At 40.9% G+C, this 18,316-nt stretch overlaps 1 protein-coding gene across 1 annotated transcript in view; it reads left to right on the top strand.

The window, feature by feature from the left end:
* ipo11 (importin 11) overlaps positions 1 to 18,316 on the top strand; it is a 471,218-nt gene that overhangs the window by 41,819 nt on the left and 411,083 nt on the right. The window contains exons 2-4 of the mRNA XM_043689427.2: positions 989 to 1,133; positions 12,812 to 12,912; positions 14,862 to 14,934. Of these exons, the coding sequence (XP_043545362.2) occupies positions 996 to 1,133; positions 12,812 to 12,912; positions 14,862 to 14,934 (312 nt within the window). The 5' untranslated portion in view covers positions 989 to 995. The remainder of the gene's footprint in view (positions 1 to 988; positions 1,134 to 12,811; positions 12,913 to 14,861; positions 14,935 to 18,316) is intronic.

The raw sequence follows: 18,316 nt of genomic DNA, 5'->3' as shown, positions 1-18,316 counted from the left end.
AGACAGCAGAGTTAATATTTTGTGTCCAGTAACTCCTCTTCAGAATGGTAGTTCTAGAATCCCCAACTAGTGGAAATAGTTTACCTACCTTGTCTTTTCCTGTTAATAGCTTGAAGACTTCGGTCAGATCACCCTCAACCTTGTACATTCTCGAGAAAACAGGCCTGATTTGAATAATCTCTCCTCATTAGCCCTGAAGTACACACATCATTCTTGTAAAGTTATATTGTTCCCCTGTCAAGGCCAATTTATCCTTCCTAAGGTGTGGTGCCCAGACCTCCTCTCTATTCTCCAAGTGAGGTCTAAGCAGGTTTTTGTATAGCTGCAGCATAACCTCTGCATCCTTATACTTCAGTCCTACTAAGCTGCTCTAATTATTTTCTGTATGTGTTTCTGTCATTTTAATCTCTGTGTACCTGAAATCCCAAGTCTCTTTGGATATCCAGCTTTCCCTATGTATTCAGCTACCCTTAATGACTCATGTACAGATAGATACATCCATGTCTTCCTGCTTCTTATGTGTGCTTTTGAGTCATTCTGATTAATTAGTAATACTTGCATCTTTTGATAAATTTGTCTATGTTCTTGTAAAGATGTTGGCATTGATTTTTTTTATGGCATTAATATTATTTTTGTGCAGTGCAATTAATATGTTGTAAAGGTAGAGTCACCATAGTCTTACCAGATCATAGGGCTGCCTGTGTATTTGAGAGAGATGATTGGTACTGGTTTGACCTGAGGGTCAACACACTTCAAACAAGGGACTAGGTTGAGAAAGTGGGTCCTTCATGGTATCCTGTCCTGGTATGGGATTTGAACCCGTGCTGTTGCTTTTGCTATGCCTTTCAAACTAGCCTTCTACCTAACTGAGCTAACCAATTTACTGAACTAAGCTGTTTTAAACAGTAGAAAAATTACTACCTTTGCTCATTTTCCAGGCTTCACTTGCTATTTTGTATGTTGATAATACTTCTTATTTCCTTGCCAGGTTCTCTATGGATATTAGTTGTGCTAGCGTTGTTGTCCTGCAGACTTTGACTCAGGCTTCTAGTCAAGACACAGCTGTGCTGAAGCCAGCTGAGGAGCAGTTGAAGCAATGGGAGACACAACCTGGTTTCTATTCAACTTTGTTGGTGAGTTATACTTAAAAGCATGAAGCCACTTCCCAGTGTAGCTTGTTGGATAAACAAACACAACAGCTTGATATGCAACTAGTGGTTACACAAGTAATTAGTCTAAATTTCTAATAATATTACATGGCATGGTGAGTCGACAACTTGTTTTTTAAATTCATTTTAAAAATTGTTATTTTGTAGCATTTTAAATATATCCATATTTAAGATTGCTTAGACATTGAATAAAAATTTAAGACATTAATTTTTATCTCTTTCTTAAAGATAAATGTTTCGGGGTTACTGTGCTTAGGTATGACCAGATTTCATGCTAATTTGCTGAATGCAATTGGACCATATTTTTCAGAAAATTCACAAACAAAAATATATTTGACATCTTTCTTGGAACTCTGAGAAACATGGTTGAGATATTTGCGACAAATGTTAGCCAGTTTTAATGTTGATCTGGAGTCTTGGAAGATACTCCCAGTTCTTTTTTTTTTGTTTGTGGAATGCTAACATCAATTATTACCCTTCCCTAATTGCTGTTGTGAAGGTGTTGGTGATGTGTTTTTTTTAACCAATGTTGTCTGTGAAGTGTAGGCATGCTTTCAGTTCTGCTCGGAAGGGAGTTTCAGGATTTTGATCCAGATGCCTGAAAGGGAATGATAATTTAGTAGGAGATAGTGAGGTCTGCGGATGCTGGAGATCAGAATTGAGAGTGTGTTGCTGGAAAAGCACAGCAGGTCAGGCAGCATCTGAGGAGCAGGAAAATCGACGTTTCGGGCCAGAGCCATGAAGGGCTCCAGCCCGAAACGTTGATTTGCCTGCTCCGATGATAATTTAGTTCCTACTCAGAATAGCGAGTGGTTTGGATGGCGCTGTCAAAGGAATCTTAATGAGTTGCTGCTGTGCATCCGGTGTATGTCACAGGGTAAAAACAATGACTGCAGATGCTGGAAACCAGATTCTAGATTAGTGGTGCTGGAAGAGTGCAGCAGTTCAGGCAAAAGCCCTTCATCAGGAATAAACGCAGAGAGCCTGAAGGGTGGAGAGATAAGCTAGAGGAGGGTGGGGGTGGGGAGAAAGTAGCATAGAGTACAATAGGTGAGTGGGTGGGGGGATGAAGCTGATAGGTCAGGGAGGAGGGTGGAGTGGATAGGTGGGAAAGAAGATAGGCAGGTAGGACACGTCATAGGGACGGTGCTGAGCTAGAAGGTTGGAACTAGGGTGAGGTGGGGGAAGGGGAAATGAGGAAACTGTTGAAGTCCACATTGATGCCCTGGGGTTGAAGTGTTCTGAGGCGTAAGATGAGGCATTCTTCCTCCAGGGGTCTGGTGGTGAGGGAATGGCGGTGAAGGAGGCCCAGAACCTCCATGTCCCTCGGCAGAGTGGGAAGGGGAGTTGAAATGTTGGGCCACGGGGCGGTGTGGTTGATTGGTGCGGGTGTCTCGGAGATGTTCCCTAAAACACTCTGCTAGGAAGCGTCCAGTCTCCCCAATGTTGCATCGGGAGCAACGGATACAATAAATGATATTGGTGGATGTGCAGGTAAAACTTTGATGGATGTGGAAGGCTCCTTTCGGGCCTTGGATGGAGGTGAGGGAGGAAGTGTGGACGCAGGTTTTGCAATTCCTGGGGTGGCAGGGTAAGGTGCCAGGTTGGGGGGTGTGGGTTGTAGGGGGGGGGCGTGAACCTGACCAGATAGTCACAGAGGGAACGGTCTTTGCAGAAGGCGGAAAGGGGTGGGGAGGGAAATATATCCCTGGTGGTGGGGTCTTTTTGGAGGTGGCGACATTTCCGCCATACCTGGATTACACCTCTTCCCACCCTACCTCTTGCAAAAATGCCATCCCACATTCCCAATTCCTCCGCCTCTGCCGTATCTGCTCCCAGGAGGACCGGTTCCACCACAGAACACACCAGATGGCCTCCTTCTTTAGAGACCGCAATTTCCCTTCCCACGTGGTTAAAGATGCCTCCAACACATCTCGCCCACATCCCGCACCTCCGCCCTCAGACCCCACCCCTCCAACCGTAACAAGGCAGAACGCCCTGGTGCTCACCTTCCACCCTACCAACCTTTGCATAAACCAAATCATCCACTGACATTTCCGCCACCTCCAAAAAGACCCCACCACCAGGGATATATTTCCCTCCGCACCCCTTTCTGCCTTCCGCAAAGACCGTTCCCTCCGTGACTACCTGATCAGGTCCACGCCCCCCTACAATCCACCCTCCCATCCTGGCACCTTCCCCTGCCACACCAGGAATTGCAAAACCTGTGCCCACACCTCCTCCCTCACCTCCATCCAAGGCCCTAAAGGAGCCTTCCACATCCATCAAAGTTTTACCTGCACATCCACCAATATCATTTATTGTATCCATTGCTCCCGATGCGGTCTCCTCTACATTGGGAAGACTGGACGCCTCCTAGCAGAGCGCTTTAGGGAACATCTCCGAGACCCCGCACTAATCAACCACACCGCCCCGTGGCCCAACATTTCAACTCTGCCGAGGACATGGAGGTGCTGGGCCTCCTTCACCGCCGCTCCCTCACCACCAGACCCCTGGAGGAAGAACGCCTCATCTTCCGCCACGGAACACTTCAACCCCAGGGCATCAATGTGGACTTCAACAGCTTCCACATTTCCCCTTCCCCCACCTCACCCGAGTTCCAAACTTCCAGCTCAGCACTGTCCCTATGATGCGTCCTACCTGCCTATCTTCTTTTCCACCTATCCACTCCACCCTCCTTCCTGACCTATCAGCTTCATCCCCCCCACCCACTCACCTATTGTACTCTATGCTACTTTCTCCCCACCCCCACCCTCCTCTAGCTTATTTCTCCACCCTCCAGGCTCTCTGCCTTTATTCCTGATGAAGGGCTTTTGCCCGAAACGTCGACTTTACTGCACCTCGGATGCTGCCTGATCTGCTGTGCTCTTCGAGCACCACTAATCCAGAATCTGGTGTATGTCACAGTTTGTTGTTGGTAAAGAGAGTGATGTTAAAGTGATGAATGGACTGCTGATCAGGTGGTGCTTTGTTCTGAATGGTGTTGACCATCTTGAGTGTCACCTGAAGGACTGCGCCAATTCAGTCACATTTTTGACTTGTGAATAGGCTGAAAGGAGCCAAGAATGAGTTACTGATCAAATAATTCCCAATTTCTGACCTACTCTAAGCATGTATATAGAAAAGGGCTAGTACAGGTAGATGTCTAGAAAATGGCATGCCCCCTCTGTAATACTGCTTTTCCCCAGGCTAATCCACCTAGCCTGCACATGTCTGGACACTATAGACAATTTAGCATGGCCAATCCACCTGCATATCTTTGGATTTGAAGGATTACTGCACTTTTTAAAAGCTGTTGTGTACACTCATTGTAAATGCTGTTTACACAATGATTGCTTCAAACTGTGAGAAAAGCTTTGTTACAGGCTGCATACAAACAGAGATTGGGCCAGCAACATTTATTTGGAAACTATAACACCGGCACCTCCAAATCATAATATTTAATTACTTGATCTGTGAAATTATCAATGACAAAGGCCTCCTACCTGCCAATAGTTATGTGATTGAATATCGCCTAGCTGAACAGCTTGGGAGTATAAGTGTTTGGATCAAAAGCTATTCGAGCTCTGAATGGGAAGGAGCTGTTTCCTTCTGCAATACAAAAAGCATCTTAAGCCTGAAGATAGGCAGTTTAATTCTTCTTATGTTTCTGGAAGCTGTGACTTTTAATTACTAAGTCAGAAACCTTTACAAATGTGAACGAATACCCTGTGCAAAAAAGTGAAAGTGTCTGGAAAGAAGGAAAGGGAGCAGCAATCTGATCAGCAAAAGGTTCATCTTTGCAAACTCTACGGACAAGAACTATTGAACTGCATTCCCAATCTTTCTCTCCCTTCAATCTACCCATTTTATTTTGACGAGAGTGTGATGCTGGAAAAGTATAGCAAGTCAGGCAGCATCCGAGGAGCAGGAGAACTGATTTTTCAGGCATAAGCCTCTCAGAGGTGAAGCCTGATGAAGTTCGGCTTATGCCCGAAACGTCGATTCTCCCGCTTCTCAGATGCTGCCTGACCACCTGTTCTTTTCCAGCACTACACTCTTGACTCTAATCTCAGCATCTGCAGTCCTCATTTTCTCCAATTTTATTTTGTGTCAGAATTTAAATTTGTATATCAATGGATCATAATTGTTGTCTGCAGTTAGAATCTAGTTGTGAAAAAAGCTTGTTATGTACAGAAAACTGGTCCAAGTGGTCTATCAACTTGGGTCTAAAAGATAGGTAAATTGTGGAACTGTGCGTATTTTTTAAAGAAGTGTTAATGTTTGTGATGACTTGCAATAGTGGGACCTGACTTCCAACGTAATATCCAGTGGGGCATAACAAGAAAAATTGATTTGCTTTTGTCACCTCCAAATTTAATTATTCCAATTTCTACCTTTTGACCTCCTTAATTTCAATCATTCATAAACAACCACAACCACTGTCCTTTTCCCCAATCTCACATCACCCCATTTTCATGACAACGGATCAGAACCCCAACGTACCACGGACATTTATTAACTTTTTAACTCCAAAGAGTCATCAACCTGAAATATAACAGCCAAAATGTAATTGCAGATGTAAACCCAGTCTGGTAAAATTCATTGTGTGACCCAGAGGATGTCAGACCTATAGCTTGTTAAGGAAAACACTACAAAGAGAAACAGAAGCAGAAAAGAATTTTTAAAGAGAAAGCAAATGTAACAGGAATAGATAATAATGGATTGACTCTTCCTCATCTATCCACCCAACCCTACCGGAAAGCTTCTTATTGCATCATAGATGTTTGGCCTTCTAATGTATGAGGAACATGCAAAAAAAGGTTCAAAAAAGAACCACAGCACTGCATTAGTGGCCTGACATCCCAGTGTGTGGGCTAGTGTCAGTCGCAGCTCTAAGAACAGCCGTAAGTATTTCTAACCTTCTGCTTAAAAATGCAAACAAAACTCAATTACTGCTTACAGTTGGCGGGTGTCGAAAGAAATCAAGACCAAAAAAGTTCAGTCAAAGCGAGGAATCTTGAACTCAATTGTACATCAACCGACTTTTAAGTCTACTGGTAATCTCCAGTGCAAGTACTGCAATGTTCAATGATCAATTTTTGTGAATAAGTCAGAGTGATGATAATTGAGATACTTAAAGGAGTTGATGAATTTGATTGGGTGGATAGAGATAAACTACTTTGGGTCGTCCAGTTGAAGGAGCATAACTTCAGAATTCTGGTTAGCTGCTCAAGGGTGACCTCAGTAAGAACAATTAGTCAAAAGATGTAAGGCACTTAGGAATTCTTGCCCCCAAAAGGTGGATGAAGCTAGGTCAATTGAGAAAACTTTAAAACTGTAATTGATTTTTGTCAGATACAGGTAATATAAGGGCACATCCAAATCAGGTAGATGAATATAATATGCAGATCAGCGATGATGTAATTGAGCCTGCTTTGCTATTCATTGAGCTTATGGCCTACTTTTTATTCCATGAGTTAACATTGCAATTAAACAGCCATAATCAAATACAATACTATTGAGAATAAATGTGACGGCAACTTCCATTCTGAAAGAAAGCACCATATTAAAAGATAATCAATGCCTGTTGAGAATTAGACTAAGACTTGCAATCACTTTTGAAACTGATGAGATGAAAATACAGTTCTATCAAATCCCTCACAAAATAATATACATAGGTCACTAGCATACTAAGAATTATTCCACTTTGTTTTCAAATTCCAAATGTTTTGAAGGATTTTTGAAAAGTGTTGATCTTGATTTCATGCCTTCTGCAAACTATGGGAGTTTACAGGTAACAATTTCAAGATTATTAACATTTTTCATGGAGAATTCTTTCAATTGAAAGCTTAGCTGACAGAGCACAACAGTTAGAAGTCTGCACTGTGCACATTGAAAGGCATTCTTCAAAGCACTTCAAAACTTTTCTGCCACGTGGCATATAACAATTAAGAGGCCACTACTTATGATTTTACATCAATTTATATATAATAAATTCACATTTCAACATTGGCAGTAAATGAACCTGCCACAAAAATTGGCTGTGGAGAACATTACATTTTGCTACTTCAGTCGTCCATTTGATGTTACTTGTACTCAACTTCTATAGTCCCACAACAGAATTAACATTTTACAGTTGTAAAACACTAATTCCTGTCAAATTAAAGGAATCTCACACTGTAATGTTATGAACTTGAAAGCATGTACTGTGCCTTTAAGAGAGAGTGAATGCTATTCTAAACTGAGGGCTTACAAGTAGATGTGTTCTATGACTAACAGTCTGAGTGTATTGGAAAATTGAAAATATGTTAACATTTGGCTGTGAAATCGATATCTGAGTTGGTTACTGTTTTGACAACAATTCAAATTTAACCAGTTAGTTTAAATTATGCCCCAGGATACTAAAACCCAATCGAGTTTGAATTTATTGTTTTGCCAACATTGAACCAATTAGATGATCCAATGATCGGGATATAAAAAAGGCAGTCATTTTGAAAGTCAGACTGAGCAACTGTCAAGAGCCAATAAATTAGGAACACACTCTATTAGGAAACATCTTCATAGTAAAAAGAAAGTAGACGACCCAGGGAGATCTTTAACTGGAAGAAGACAGATATCGAAGACGACAGCTGCTGTATGGTTTGGAAATTAAGTTGATGTAATTTTAATAAGAGTTTTTTTGGAACAGTATAGTGTTATAGAGTTGGAGGCAGGTAATAAGCAGTTAAGAGAAAGGGAGGTTTAGAGTTGTGAATAGTTGTTGTTTAATGTTCATTTTTAGAGTTAAAGAATAAATTGATATTACTTTCTTTAAATATTGGAATTTGGGAATTCTCTGTCATTCATATTTAACAGATTACAAGGCGAGGTGAGCTTTTCTGGGTATTTGGTTTAATTAAGAGCGAGGTTCACCGCCATGTCATAACAATAACCATTGATGCATTCAGACTGTCTCCTCCAAGTGACAATGATGTCATCAGAACATGCTACAAGCATATTTACCGGTATCACAGCCTGTACAAGTGGTGGCATCATCATGCATCCACAGTCAAGGGTGGAGTAAGAAGATTTCAAATTGTAAAAATCACAGGACTTTTCATAAAATACAGTGATATCTGCAAAAGATTCTATTGGTCTGATGTTGCATGCTGCTTTGCTATGAATCTGAATTCATATTCATTCATTGCACCTTTCCCGAATGAACTGCCGAAGCTTATGTCCCTCCGTTGCAAAAATGTGCATTGTGGACAAACTTCATATTTGATATCTTTACCAAACATCTCTAGATATGAGTCACCACTGCCCCATTCATTGACCCTGGATGCTTAATTTATTTTCCGCATCGCTTCTGGTTCTGAGTTAACAATGATCGCCAAATTCTGTACCATGATATGATTTCTGCATTCATTCTTGATCCTAACATTGGCAAAAGTGGTGCTTTCAAAAGCTGAACCTAGAGTAATGGTTCATTGCATCAGTACTACCTTACTTGATTAACTCGTGCAAACAGCCCTATAAGATCTAGTGTCAATGTGAATTAGGGCGGAAAAACTTTACACTGGTTGAGTCATATTTGTCACATAGAAAGAGTCCACCATCTTCGCCCAGGACAACTCTGCAGAAATTCATTTCCTAAGGCTAAGCACTGTGGGTGGCATAGTAGCTCAGTGGTTAACACTGCTGCCTCACAGCTCCAGGGATTCTAGTTTGATTCCACCCTGGGGTGGTTATCTGTGTGGAGTTTGCACATTCTCTTCATGTCTCAATCAGTTTCCTCCAGGTGCTCTGGTTTCCATCCCCAGTCCAAAGATGTGCAGCTTAGGTGGATTGGCATGCTAAATTGCTGATAGTGTCCAGAGATGAGTAGATTGGGTGGTTTAGCCACAGGAAATGCAGAATTACAGGGATAGAGTGCGTCTGGACAGGGTGTTCTTCAGAGAGTTGGTGTGAATTCGATGGGTAGGGATTTTATAATTCTAATTCTTGGATTTTAAAACTTTTTTTTCTAATTTCAGTCCATAATCAAAAATGCAGTAAAATACAAAGATGCTATCTTTACAGTTATTGTATCATGAATCATTCCTGGCAAAGACCATATTAGTTGCCCATCCTCTAATGCCTTTGGGGAGCTGCTAGTGTATGGTCTCCTTGATCCACTGCAGACCATTAGATGTATTTTCTCCTGGATAGTCCCCTGAGGTTGAAGATAACTTGCTTCCTCTCTGGTTTGTTGAGTTCTGAGATGTCTAATAAGTTTAATGCACAATTTGCTGACATTGTCACATACTAAGCAGATGGTATTTGGGTTAGGTGTGTAAGTTATTGGAAGTCGCTGACTCTGAAGCCTCGCCTTTGCCTCTGCATGTTCCCAGATGAGCCTTCTCCACCAACTTCGTTGGTCACAAGCCAAGGATTCCTATAAACTGGAAGATATTTTGATGTAGTCAGAAACACTTTGTGAACACTTGTGAAGTACTCCACTGTTGTCTTCAATGTCATTAGCATATAAAATAATATTTTTTAAAAGCATGAAAAAGAAATTTCTATGGTTTGCTATTCTATGATCATCTACAATATGTGAATACTAGTCATTATATTCCAAATGTCATTATTCTTTGTTGCTGTTTTGCTTTTGTTAATAAGAAGCTGATAAGAGCCAGAGGTTAGAAAAATAGTTAAAAGACAGAACAAGAGGCTCTATTTGAATGCACATGACATTCATAACCATTTGGATGAATTAATAGCACAAATTTACTCAGAGTGCATGATCAGATAGCCAAACTAGAGACATGGCTACAGCATAAAAAGATGGTGACTTGAATATTCAAGTATATGTCACATTTAGGAAGGAAATGTTGGAGGTATAGCTCTTTTAATTAAAGATGGCATCAGTATAATAGATTACCTTTGTTCTTGATGAGGATTGTGAATCATTTAGGGTAGAGATAAGAAATACTAAAGGTAAGAAGTTACCTTAGGGAGTGGTTTATTGGCCTCATAACCACACTGCAGATTCGGGAAATATAAGATGAAATGTTGGGGACACGTGAGAAAGGCAAGACGATGATTGTTAATGAGTTTAATTTATATTAGATTGAAAAATTCAGGTTGGTAAAGGTAACCTGGTGAATTCATACAGTGTTTTCAGCACAGTTTGTTGGAGGAAAATGTTTTTGATCCAAACATGGAGCAGGCAACGCTGCTTTGGTGGTGTACAATTAATTGATGATCTCATTGTAAAAGTACATGTAATTGGCAATCGTCCTCATTGAATTTTAAACTTAAATGAGCAATAATAAGGGCATGAAACCAAGATCGCTCAAGGAACTGGGAAACTAAGGATGTGTAAGTAGAGATACAATGATAGATAATTAAGGAAGCAATTCAGAAGCATCATCTCCTGCAACCACAATGGTACCATATCGTTGACATAGTTGATATGCTTGGAACTGGAAATCGGTATTCATTCTGCCTGTAGGAACATGAATTGTCCTGCTGATGTAATTTTTGTGCCAAAAACTTTGGTCCTCAGGCTCCAACTGTTTACAGTCTATACTAATGACTTGAATGCAGGATAGAATGTACAATAATCAAGAGTGTGGTTCTGGAAAAGCACAGCAGGTCAGGCAGCATCCAAGGAGCAGGATAATCATCGTTTCAGCATAAGCCCTTCATCAGGAATCGAGCTTATGCCAGAAATGTCAATTCTCCTGCTCCTTGGATGCTGCCTGCTGGGCTTTTCCAGCACCACACTCTTGACTCTGATCTCCAGCATCTGCAGTCCTCACTTTCTCTGAGAATGTACAATAGGCAAATTTGCAGGTGACATTAAAATAACTGGGAAAGGAAGTTTGAATGAAGAAAAAAGAAGTTTACAAGTAGACATGGATAGTTGTGTGAATGGCCAAAGTTTGACAGATGGAAGCATAATGTGGGTAAGTGTGAGGTTATTGATTTTAGTTGGAAGAATAAATAGGCAGTTTTGGTCATCTCTTTTTAATCTCTCTCTCACGCACAAACTCACATGCAAGCAAAAACACACTCGCACTCACATAGGCAGGGTGAAAGAGATTATGGACAGAGGGGAGAAACTGTCCGCACAATTCAGTCATCTTTGTTGCCAGGCATGAGATGATCCTTATGTCTTTTCCGTTGACCAGCACTTTTCTTGTGTTGTTTTTTCTCTGGTTGCATCGACTGGTTGTTGAGAGATCAGTGTGGCTGGTACAGTTATAAAATGTCTCTGACTTAGCAGTTAAATGTCACAGCTTACAAATTGGTGGGCGGCACGGTGGCACAGTGGTTAGCACTGCTGCCTCACAGCGCCAGAGACCCGGGTTCAATTCCCGCCTCAGGCGACTCTCTGTGTGGAGTTTGCACGTTCTCCCCGTGTCTGCGTGGGTTTCCTCCGGGTGCTCCGGTTTCCTCCCACATTCCAAAAATGTGCAGGTTTGGCCAAGTTAAATTGCCTGTAGTGTTAGGTGAAGGGATAAATGTAGGGAAATGGGTCTGGGTGGGTTGCGCTTCGGCGGGTTGGTGTGGACTTGTTGGGCCGAAGGGCCTGTTTCCATGCTGTAGGTAATCTAAAAATTGTGCAGAAAAGATAAGCTGGTTTCTTCAACTTTACAGTGAATTTTGACAACAGAGAGAAGAGAGATTACTCCTGAGCTGGGGAAGAACTGAACAGCACCTCTTCTTGCTGTCCAGCTCCTTCTGCTGCTTAAGTGCTCTTAGTAATTGTTCGCAGGTCCAAGCTGTTCAGTTACCTGAAAATTTCTAAACAACTTGTTGCCAACAAAAAAAAAGAGTCTGTGAGCCCCTTTTGGACTCAAATTGTCTGCAACTCTCACTACAATTGATGCTTGTTTTTTAGATTAGATTCCCTACAGTGTGGGAACAGGCCCTTTGGCCCAACAAGTCCACACCGACCCTCCGAAGAGTAACCCACCCAGAACCATTTCCCTCTGACTAAAGTACCTAACACTATGGGGCAATTTATAGCATGGCCAATTCACCTGACCTGCACATCTTTGGACTGTGGGAGGAAAGTGGAGCACCCGGAGGAAACCCACTCTCACACGGGGAGAATTTGCAAACTCCACACAGACAGTCACCCGAGGCTGGAATTGAACCTGGGACGCTGGTTCTGTGAGGCAGCAGTGCTAACCATTGAGCCATCGTGCTGCCCTATAATAGTTGAATATACTGCAAGGTTACTTGCTTTCAAAACTACAGACTCTCTTTCAAACACTGGTTTTTAAACAGCTCTTCCTCATTTCTGTCCACACTTTATAAAGAGACAAACAAAAAGGCATTGACTTTATACTGAAAATGTACAATGTATCTGAAATTACTAATTTAATGTTTTTATACTTAGACATTGATTGTCAGTATGAGAAAGACAGGCTCAATTTAAGTTTATAGATGAATGATGTAATTCATCTGAAAGCCAACTCAGCAAGTAATGGCAAGCTGTTGGTTCTTGAACCCAGTGTGATGATTTTGAAAACTGTGAAAAACTAAGAATAGAGGAAGGATACATTTTTGATGTAAAACTTGCACGTAATTCTAATTTGTACAGTTTAAACCACTGGCTCTGTCCTTCAGACAAATTAATTCATTTATTTTATACCTTTCAGAATATCTTCACTAATCACGCATTAGATGTAAATGTACGGTGGCTTGCTGTGTTATACTTCAAAAATGGAATTGATCGTTACTGGCGACGTATTGCTCCACAGTAAGTACTCCTTATTCTTCCTAGCCTAATGAGTTGTGTATAAGTGTAGGAAGTTGGAACAGAAGTAGATCATTAGGCAGAGGCTCCTTGTCATTCCTGTTCCCATTCCTAGCTACCCATGATATCCTTTTGTTCTCCTGCCTAACAAGAACCTTTGCCTTAAAAGTGTGTAAGGACTTTGCTACCACTACTTTCTGAGGCAGAGTTGTAAAATTACATAATTACTTTAAGAGAAAAATGAATTCTCATCTCTGTCCTAAAATGGCAAATACTAATTTTTAAACAGTGCCCTGACTTAAAGTGTAAGGGTAAAATTGCCATAGTCTCAGAGACCATATGGCTACTGTCCTCCTCTCAGATGAGGGGAGAGGGAGAGAATGAGAGTCCTTCATGGTCACCTCAGCTGGTGCAGGAAACTGCATTCCAAACCAGCTGTTCAGCCAATTGAGCTAACTGACCCCTGTCTAGAATAATATATTAATACACAAGCTCTGTTCTTTGCAGATGGAAAGATTATGTACATACAACATACCTGTTACAGTGCAACAAAATAAGTGCCAACCATTCACTGGTTAATTTCCTGAAAATGCCCTAATCAATCAGATCTAACCTACCTGCTTTAAAATTTAAGCAAAGCCTGGGAGTTAACTGTCAGTTAGCAGTAATAGATGCATTTTCCATGACAAAGCCTCAACCAATCAGCGTTCTCCCATATGCAATAAAAGTGTTTCCTCTTGAAATAATTTCCCCTTGAACTGGTATTCTTGCAAATTGTTCTGATGATTCCAAAATGTAAAGCTATAACAAAATGTACTGCCCAGTTCTACCTCCTATCCAAAATTCACAAACCTGACTGCCCCGGTCTCATCATGGTCAAACGTAGTAACCTCTGCAGAAAGGCTAAGATGGAAGAGTAGAGAGAATTCTTCACTCAGTCACAGTGAATTTCAGCAAAAGTCATTTTGCTGCTTTGAAAAGGACAAAAATCATGCACAAGAGGTTGAGCACAGATTTGTGGAAATAGTGTACCTATGGTAGGGCACATTCATTTGAGGACCTTGGAAAGATTAAAAAAAAGAAATTCTATATTGGTGACGGTGGAAGAATTAAGCATGGTATTCTTAATTGCAGTAATCGTGATCTTAAAGTGGAGGAATGAGAGACAATTCTGTTAAACTTTCCATCCCAGCCCCCTCATATGCCTCCCCTCATATTTTCTTCTGCAGCATGGAAGTATTGCTGTCATTTGTCTACTGTAATATTTTATCTTATTGATTTTACTGTGTGTTAAAGCATTAGAGTCCCTTAAAATGCATTTGTCGAGATTTGATTTTCGAATAGCCTTGGAATCTTTCATGTTAGTAAATGATATTGCCAATTTAAGACTGAAGCCTAGAGGACAGAAGAATTGGTGGATAAGGATTTGCTTTTGAAATGATAAGTTAAAGTGGTGGTCTTGTTTATCAAGAAAAAGTTTTAATTTTTTTGCTGTGATTTTTCTGAAAGGTTTGCAGATTGTCAAAAAAATCACCAGACGACTGTTGCACATGTAAAACGTGTATCATTATCAGCATTTTAGTACTATGTTCAGAGTGTTGTATAGGTAAAAACAATGACTGCAGATGCTGGAAACCAGATTCTGGATTAGTGGTGCTGGAAGAGCACAGCAGTTCAGGCAGCATCCGAGGAGCAGTAAAATCGACATTTCGGGCGAAAGCCCTTCATCAGGAATACAGTTGAAGGGCTTTTACCCGAAATGTCGATTTTACTGCTCCTCGGATGCTGCCTGAACTGCTGTGCTCTTCCAGCACCACTAATCCAGAATCAAAATGTTGTATATAGTACAAATAATTTCAAGAATAATATGGGTATTTCGTCAGCATTTATTGCATCGTTATTTGAGTTATTTACAGCTATCTGTCAAAACAATTTGTTTTTACTTTTTACAGTGCTATATCAGAAGAAGAAAAATCCTCATTGCGAGCAGGGCTTATTGCAAATTTTAACGAACCAGTGAATCAGGTTGGTGATGTGATTTCACACTGATTTCTAAGGATTATTTATTTGGGACAGTTCTTTCTTTTACATGGAAGAAATTGCATTGCCATTTTGTCAGCATTTAAGCGAGGAAGAAAATTGTGATAAATGGCTATCTCACAGTTGTGCCAGTAAAGACTGCCTCATTCGGCCAAATGAGAAATAATACAAAATTACAAGTATGCTGCAATCATCTTAAATGGTGACATTTCTATGATTCGTAATGTGTTTGCGTATATCTACACATACAGAAGCGCTTAAGTCAAAATACCTGGTGTAGAAAGAGAACTAGGCGAATATGAATAGTTGAACATTGTTATTTTTCTGATTCCTTGGTAACTACAATCACCATGCCTGCTTATGTGTGTGTGAATACATATAAGATTGTAAAAGTCATATTCTTCAATAACTAGTTTCACATTATAGCTTCTAATATGTTGGGTGAACATTTAATTCACTATAGCTTTGTGCTGGCTACTGATGGTTTAAAAATCAGTGGCAGTCTCTGGGCCCTGCATTGTCGCCTTTTGGCTGTATGTGGCAGTCTGTCGGCTTGGCATGGCCTCGCCTTGGACTTCCAGTCTCAAGGTGGTTCTCTGAAGTACAGTCCCACTGTAGCTAAGCATTTAAGAAAGACTGCAATGTTTGACCTTTTAGCTTTATTTCTTTGTTTTCCACTTAAAACTAAGAAGATCTGCAGTGTGTAACTTTTAACCTTATTTCGTATGTTTTGCACTCTGATTATGTTTAACTTTCAACTTTGTTCTTTCTTTCTTCCTTGTTTTATGAGATTCTGTACCTAGGTTCTTGTACCTAATATGGTGCCTTGTATGGCAATACTATATATTTTTCACTGTACTGCAGTATTTTTGTATTGAGTACACGTCACACTAAAATTACATCAATCAAAATGATTGCCTAGTTACTCTGTTTGTTACCATTGTTATCCCTTGATGCTGCCACTTCAAATATATTGTACATTGACATTACCAAAACCTTCTTGCCAGCAATGTTAATAAATGACCAGGTAATTATTTAATTGAGAAGAATTACATTTTTATTGCTGTTTTGTTATGACCTAGATGTGAGGACTGTGCTGTCTTTTTCTAGTTAACATCAATTTAATGATTTTACCTGGCTCTTAATATGGTCAATAGAATTATTTTTTATGAAACTTAAAATATAAAGATCTATCAGCCAGCTTTCTTTAATGAGCACTAATATATTGATTTATTTTCAAACAAAACTTATTCCATGAAATACCAAACTGGTTAATGCACTTTGTAATATGAAAATGTCAATGTTTATCCCTATAGATAACGTGTGTGTGTGTGTGTGTGCACAAACAGAGGTAAAAGTGAAAAAGTAATTCACTTTGGGAAATAAGCATTTTTAACCAGTAAGTCTTCGTTCTTGAAGGGGAAAGGGTTCAGATGTTTTCAGGTGTACAGATGACTGTCTGATGTTCTTGCATATGGAGGCAGAGAGGCATCATCAAACATGGGCAGCTACTTCTGTGATCTTGGCAGATGCAACTTGTTTAGGAAATGCAGAATTGAAAAGTCTTTCAGTCAGGTCATAAAGGACAATCAGGTCTGCGAGGCGGCCAGGTCTGTCAATCAAAAGTTGGCGTGGAGGCAGGGCGGAAGAGTCGGACGTCGCACAGAGCCGTGGTAGTAGGGGACTCCATTGTGAGAGGAACTGACCGGGGTTTTTGTGGCAGTAGGCAGGACTTAAGGATGGTGTGTTGCCTTCCTGGTGCCAGGGTTAAAGACATCACAGACAGAGTGCAGGACATCCTCAAGGACGAAGGTGAAGAGTCAGAGGTGGTACATGTCGGCACAAATGATGTCGGGAAGAAGAGGAAGAACATTTTACAGCGGGACTTCGGAGAACTAGGAAGAAGGCTGAAAAGCAGGACGTCCAAAGTGGTTATTTCTGGTTTGCTTCCAGTTCCTCGGGCTGGTGAAGCCAGAAACCGGGAGATAATGAACTTGAACATGTGGCTGGGGAACTGATGCAGGAAGCAAGGATTTAAATTCTTGGATCACTGGGGTATGTTTTGTGGTAAGCATAAATTATATAAGAGAGACGGTTTGCGCCTTAATAGGTTAGGGACCAGCATTCTGGCAGGCAGGTTTGCTACTGCAACACAGCTACGTTTAAACTAAGTAGCTGGGGGGAGGGGACAAACTGGATGTTTAAGAAGGAAATTGAAGGGAAAGTTAGAACAAGGGAAGTCAAGAAAGACAACTGTATCAATGAGGCAGAAAACTCAGAAAGGGATCATGCTGTAAGGTTGAGTGAAATAGGAGTCGATGGGAAGGGTGAGGGCAGTAACAAATTAAAAATACTATATATGAATGCACGAAGCATTAGAAATAAGATGGATGAGCTTGAGGCTCTTTTGGTAATTGGCAGATACGATGTTGTGGGGATAACTGAGACGTGGCTTCAAGTGGACAGGGCCTGGGAAATGAATATTCAAGGCTACACGTGCTTTCGTAAGGACAGACTGACGGGCAGAGGGGTGGCCATGTTGGTAAGGGATGATATTCAGTCCCTTGCGCGGGGGGACCTAGAATCAGGGGATGTAGAGTCAGTGTGGATAGAGCTAAGAAATACTAAGAGTAAAAAGACCCTGTTGGGAGTTATCTACAGGCCCCGAGGGATGACAGTGGAGGAACAATGGCGGATATTTCAGTGTATAAAGCAGAAGTTGCAGGATCAGTTCATTCCAAAAAGGAAGAAAGATCCTAGGAGGAGGCATGGGATGCCATGGCTGACGAGGAAAGAAAAATATCAAGTTAAAAGAGAAAAAGTAAAACATAGCAAAGATAAGTGGGAAAACGGAGGACTGGGAAGCTTTTAAAGAACAACAGAGGATTACTAAGAAGGAAATACGCAGAGAAAAAATGAGGTATGAAGGTAAACTGGCCAAAAATATAAAGGAGGATAGTAAAAGCTTTTTTAGGTATGTGAAAGGCAAAAAAATGGTTAAGACTAAAATTGGGCCCTTGAAGACAGAAACAGAGGAATATATTACGGGGAACAAAGAAATGGCAGAAGAATTGAATTGTTACTTCAGATCTGTGTTCACTGGGGAAGACACAAGCAATCTCCCTGAGGTAACAGTGGCTAAAGGACCTCAACTGAAGGGAATTTATATTTGCCAGGAATTGGTGTTGGAGAGACTGTTAGGTCTGAAGATTGATAAGTCCCAAGGGCCTAATGGTCTACATCCCAGGGTACTGAAGGAGGTGGCTCGAGAAATCGTGGATATGTTGGTGATTATTTTCCAGAGCTCGATAGATTCGGGATCAGTTCCTGCGGATTGGAGGGTGGCTAATGTTTACCACTTTTTAAG

Source organism: Chiloscyllium plagiosum, unplaced genomic scaffold (assembly GCF_037043375.1).
Source record: "Chiloscyllium plagiosum isolate Xiang-an unplaced genomic scaffold, Cpla_swu_hap1 HiC_scaffold_1, whole genome shotgun sequence".
Taxonomy (NCBI): domain Eukaryota; kingdom Metazoa; phylum Chordata; class Chondrichthyes; order Orectolobiformes; family Hemiscylliidae; genus Chiloscyllium; species Chiloscyllium plagiosum.
Note: the sequence above shows the minus strand (reverse complement) of the source record. Positions and strands in the feature narration are given on the sequence as shown.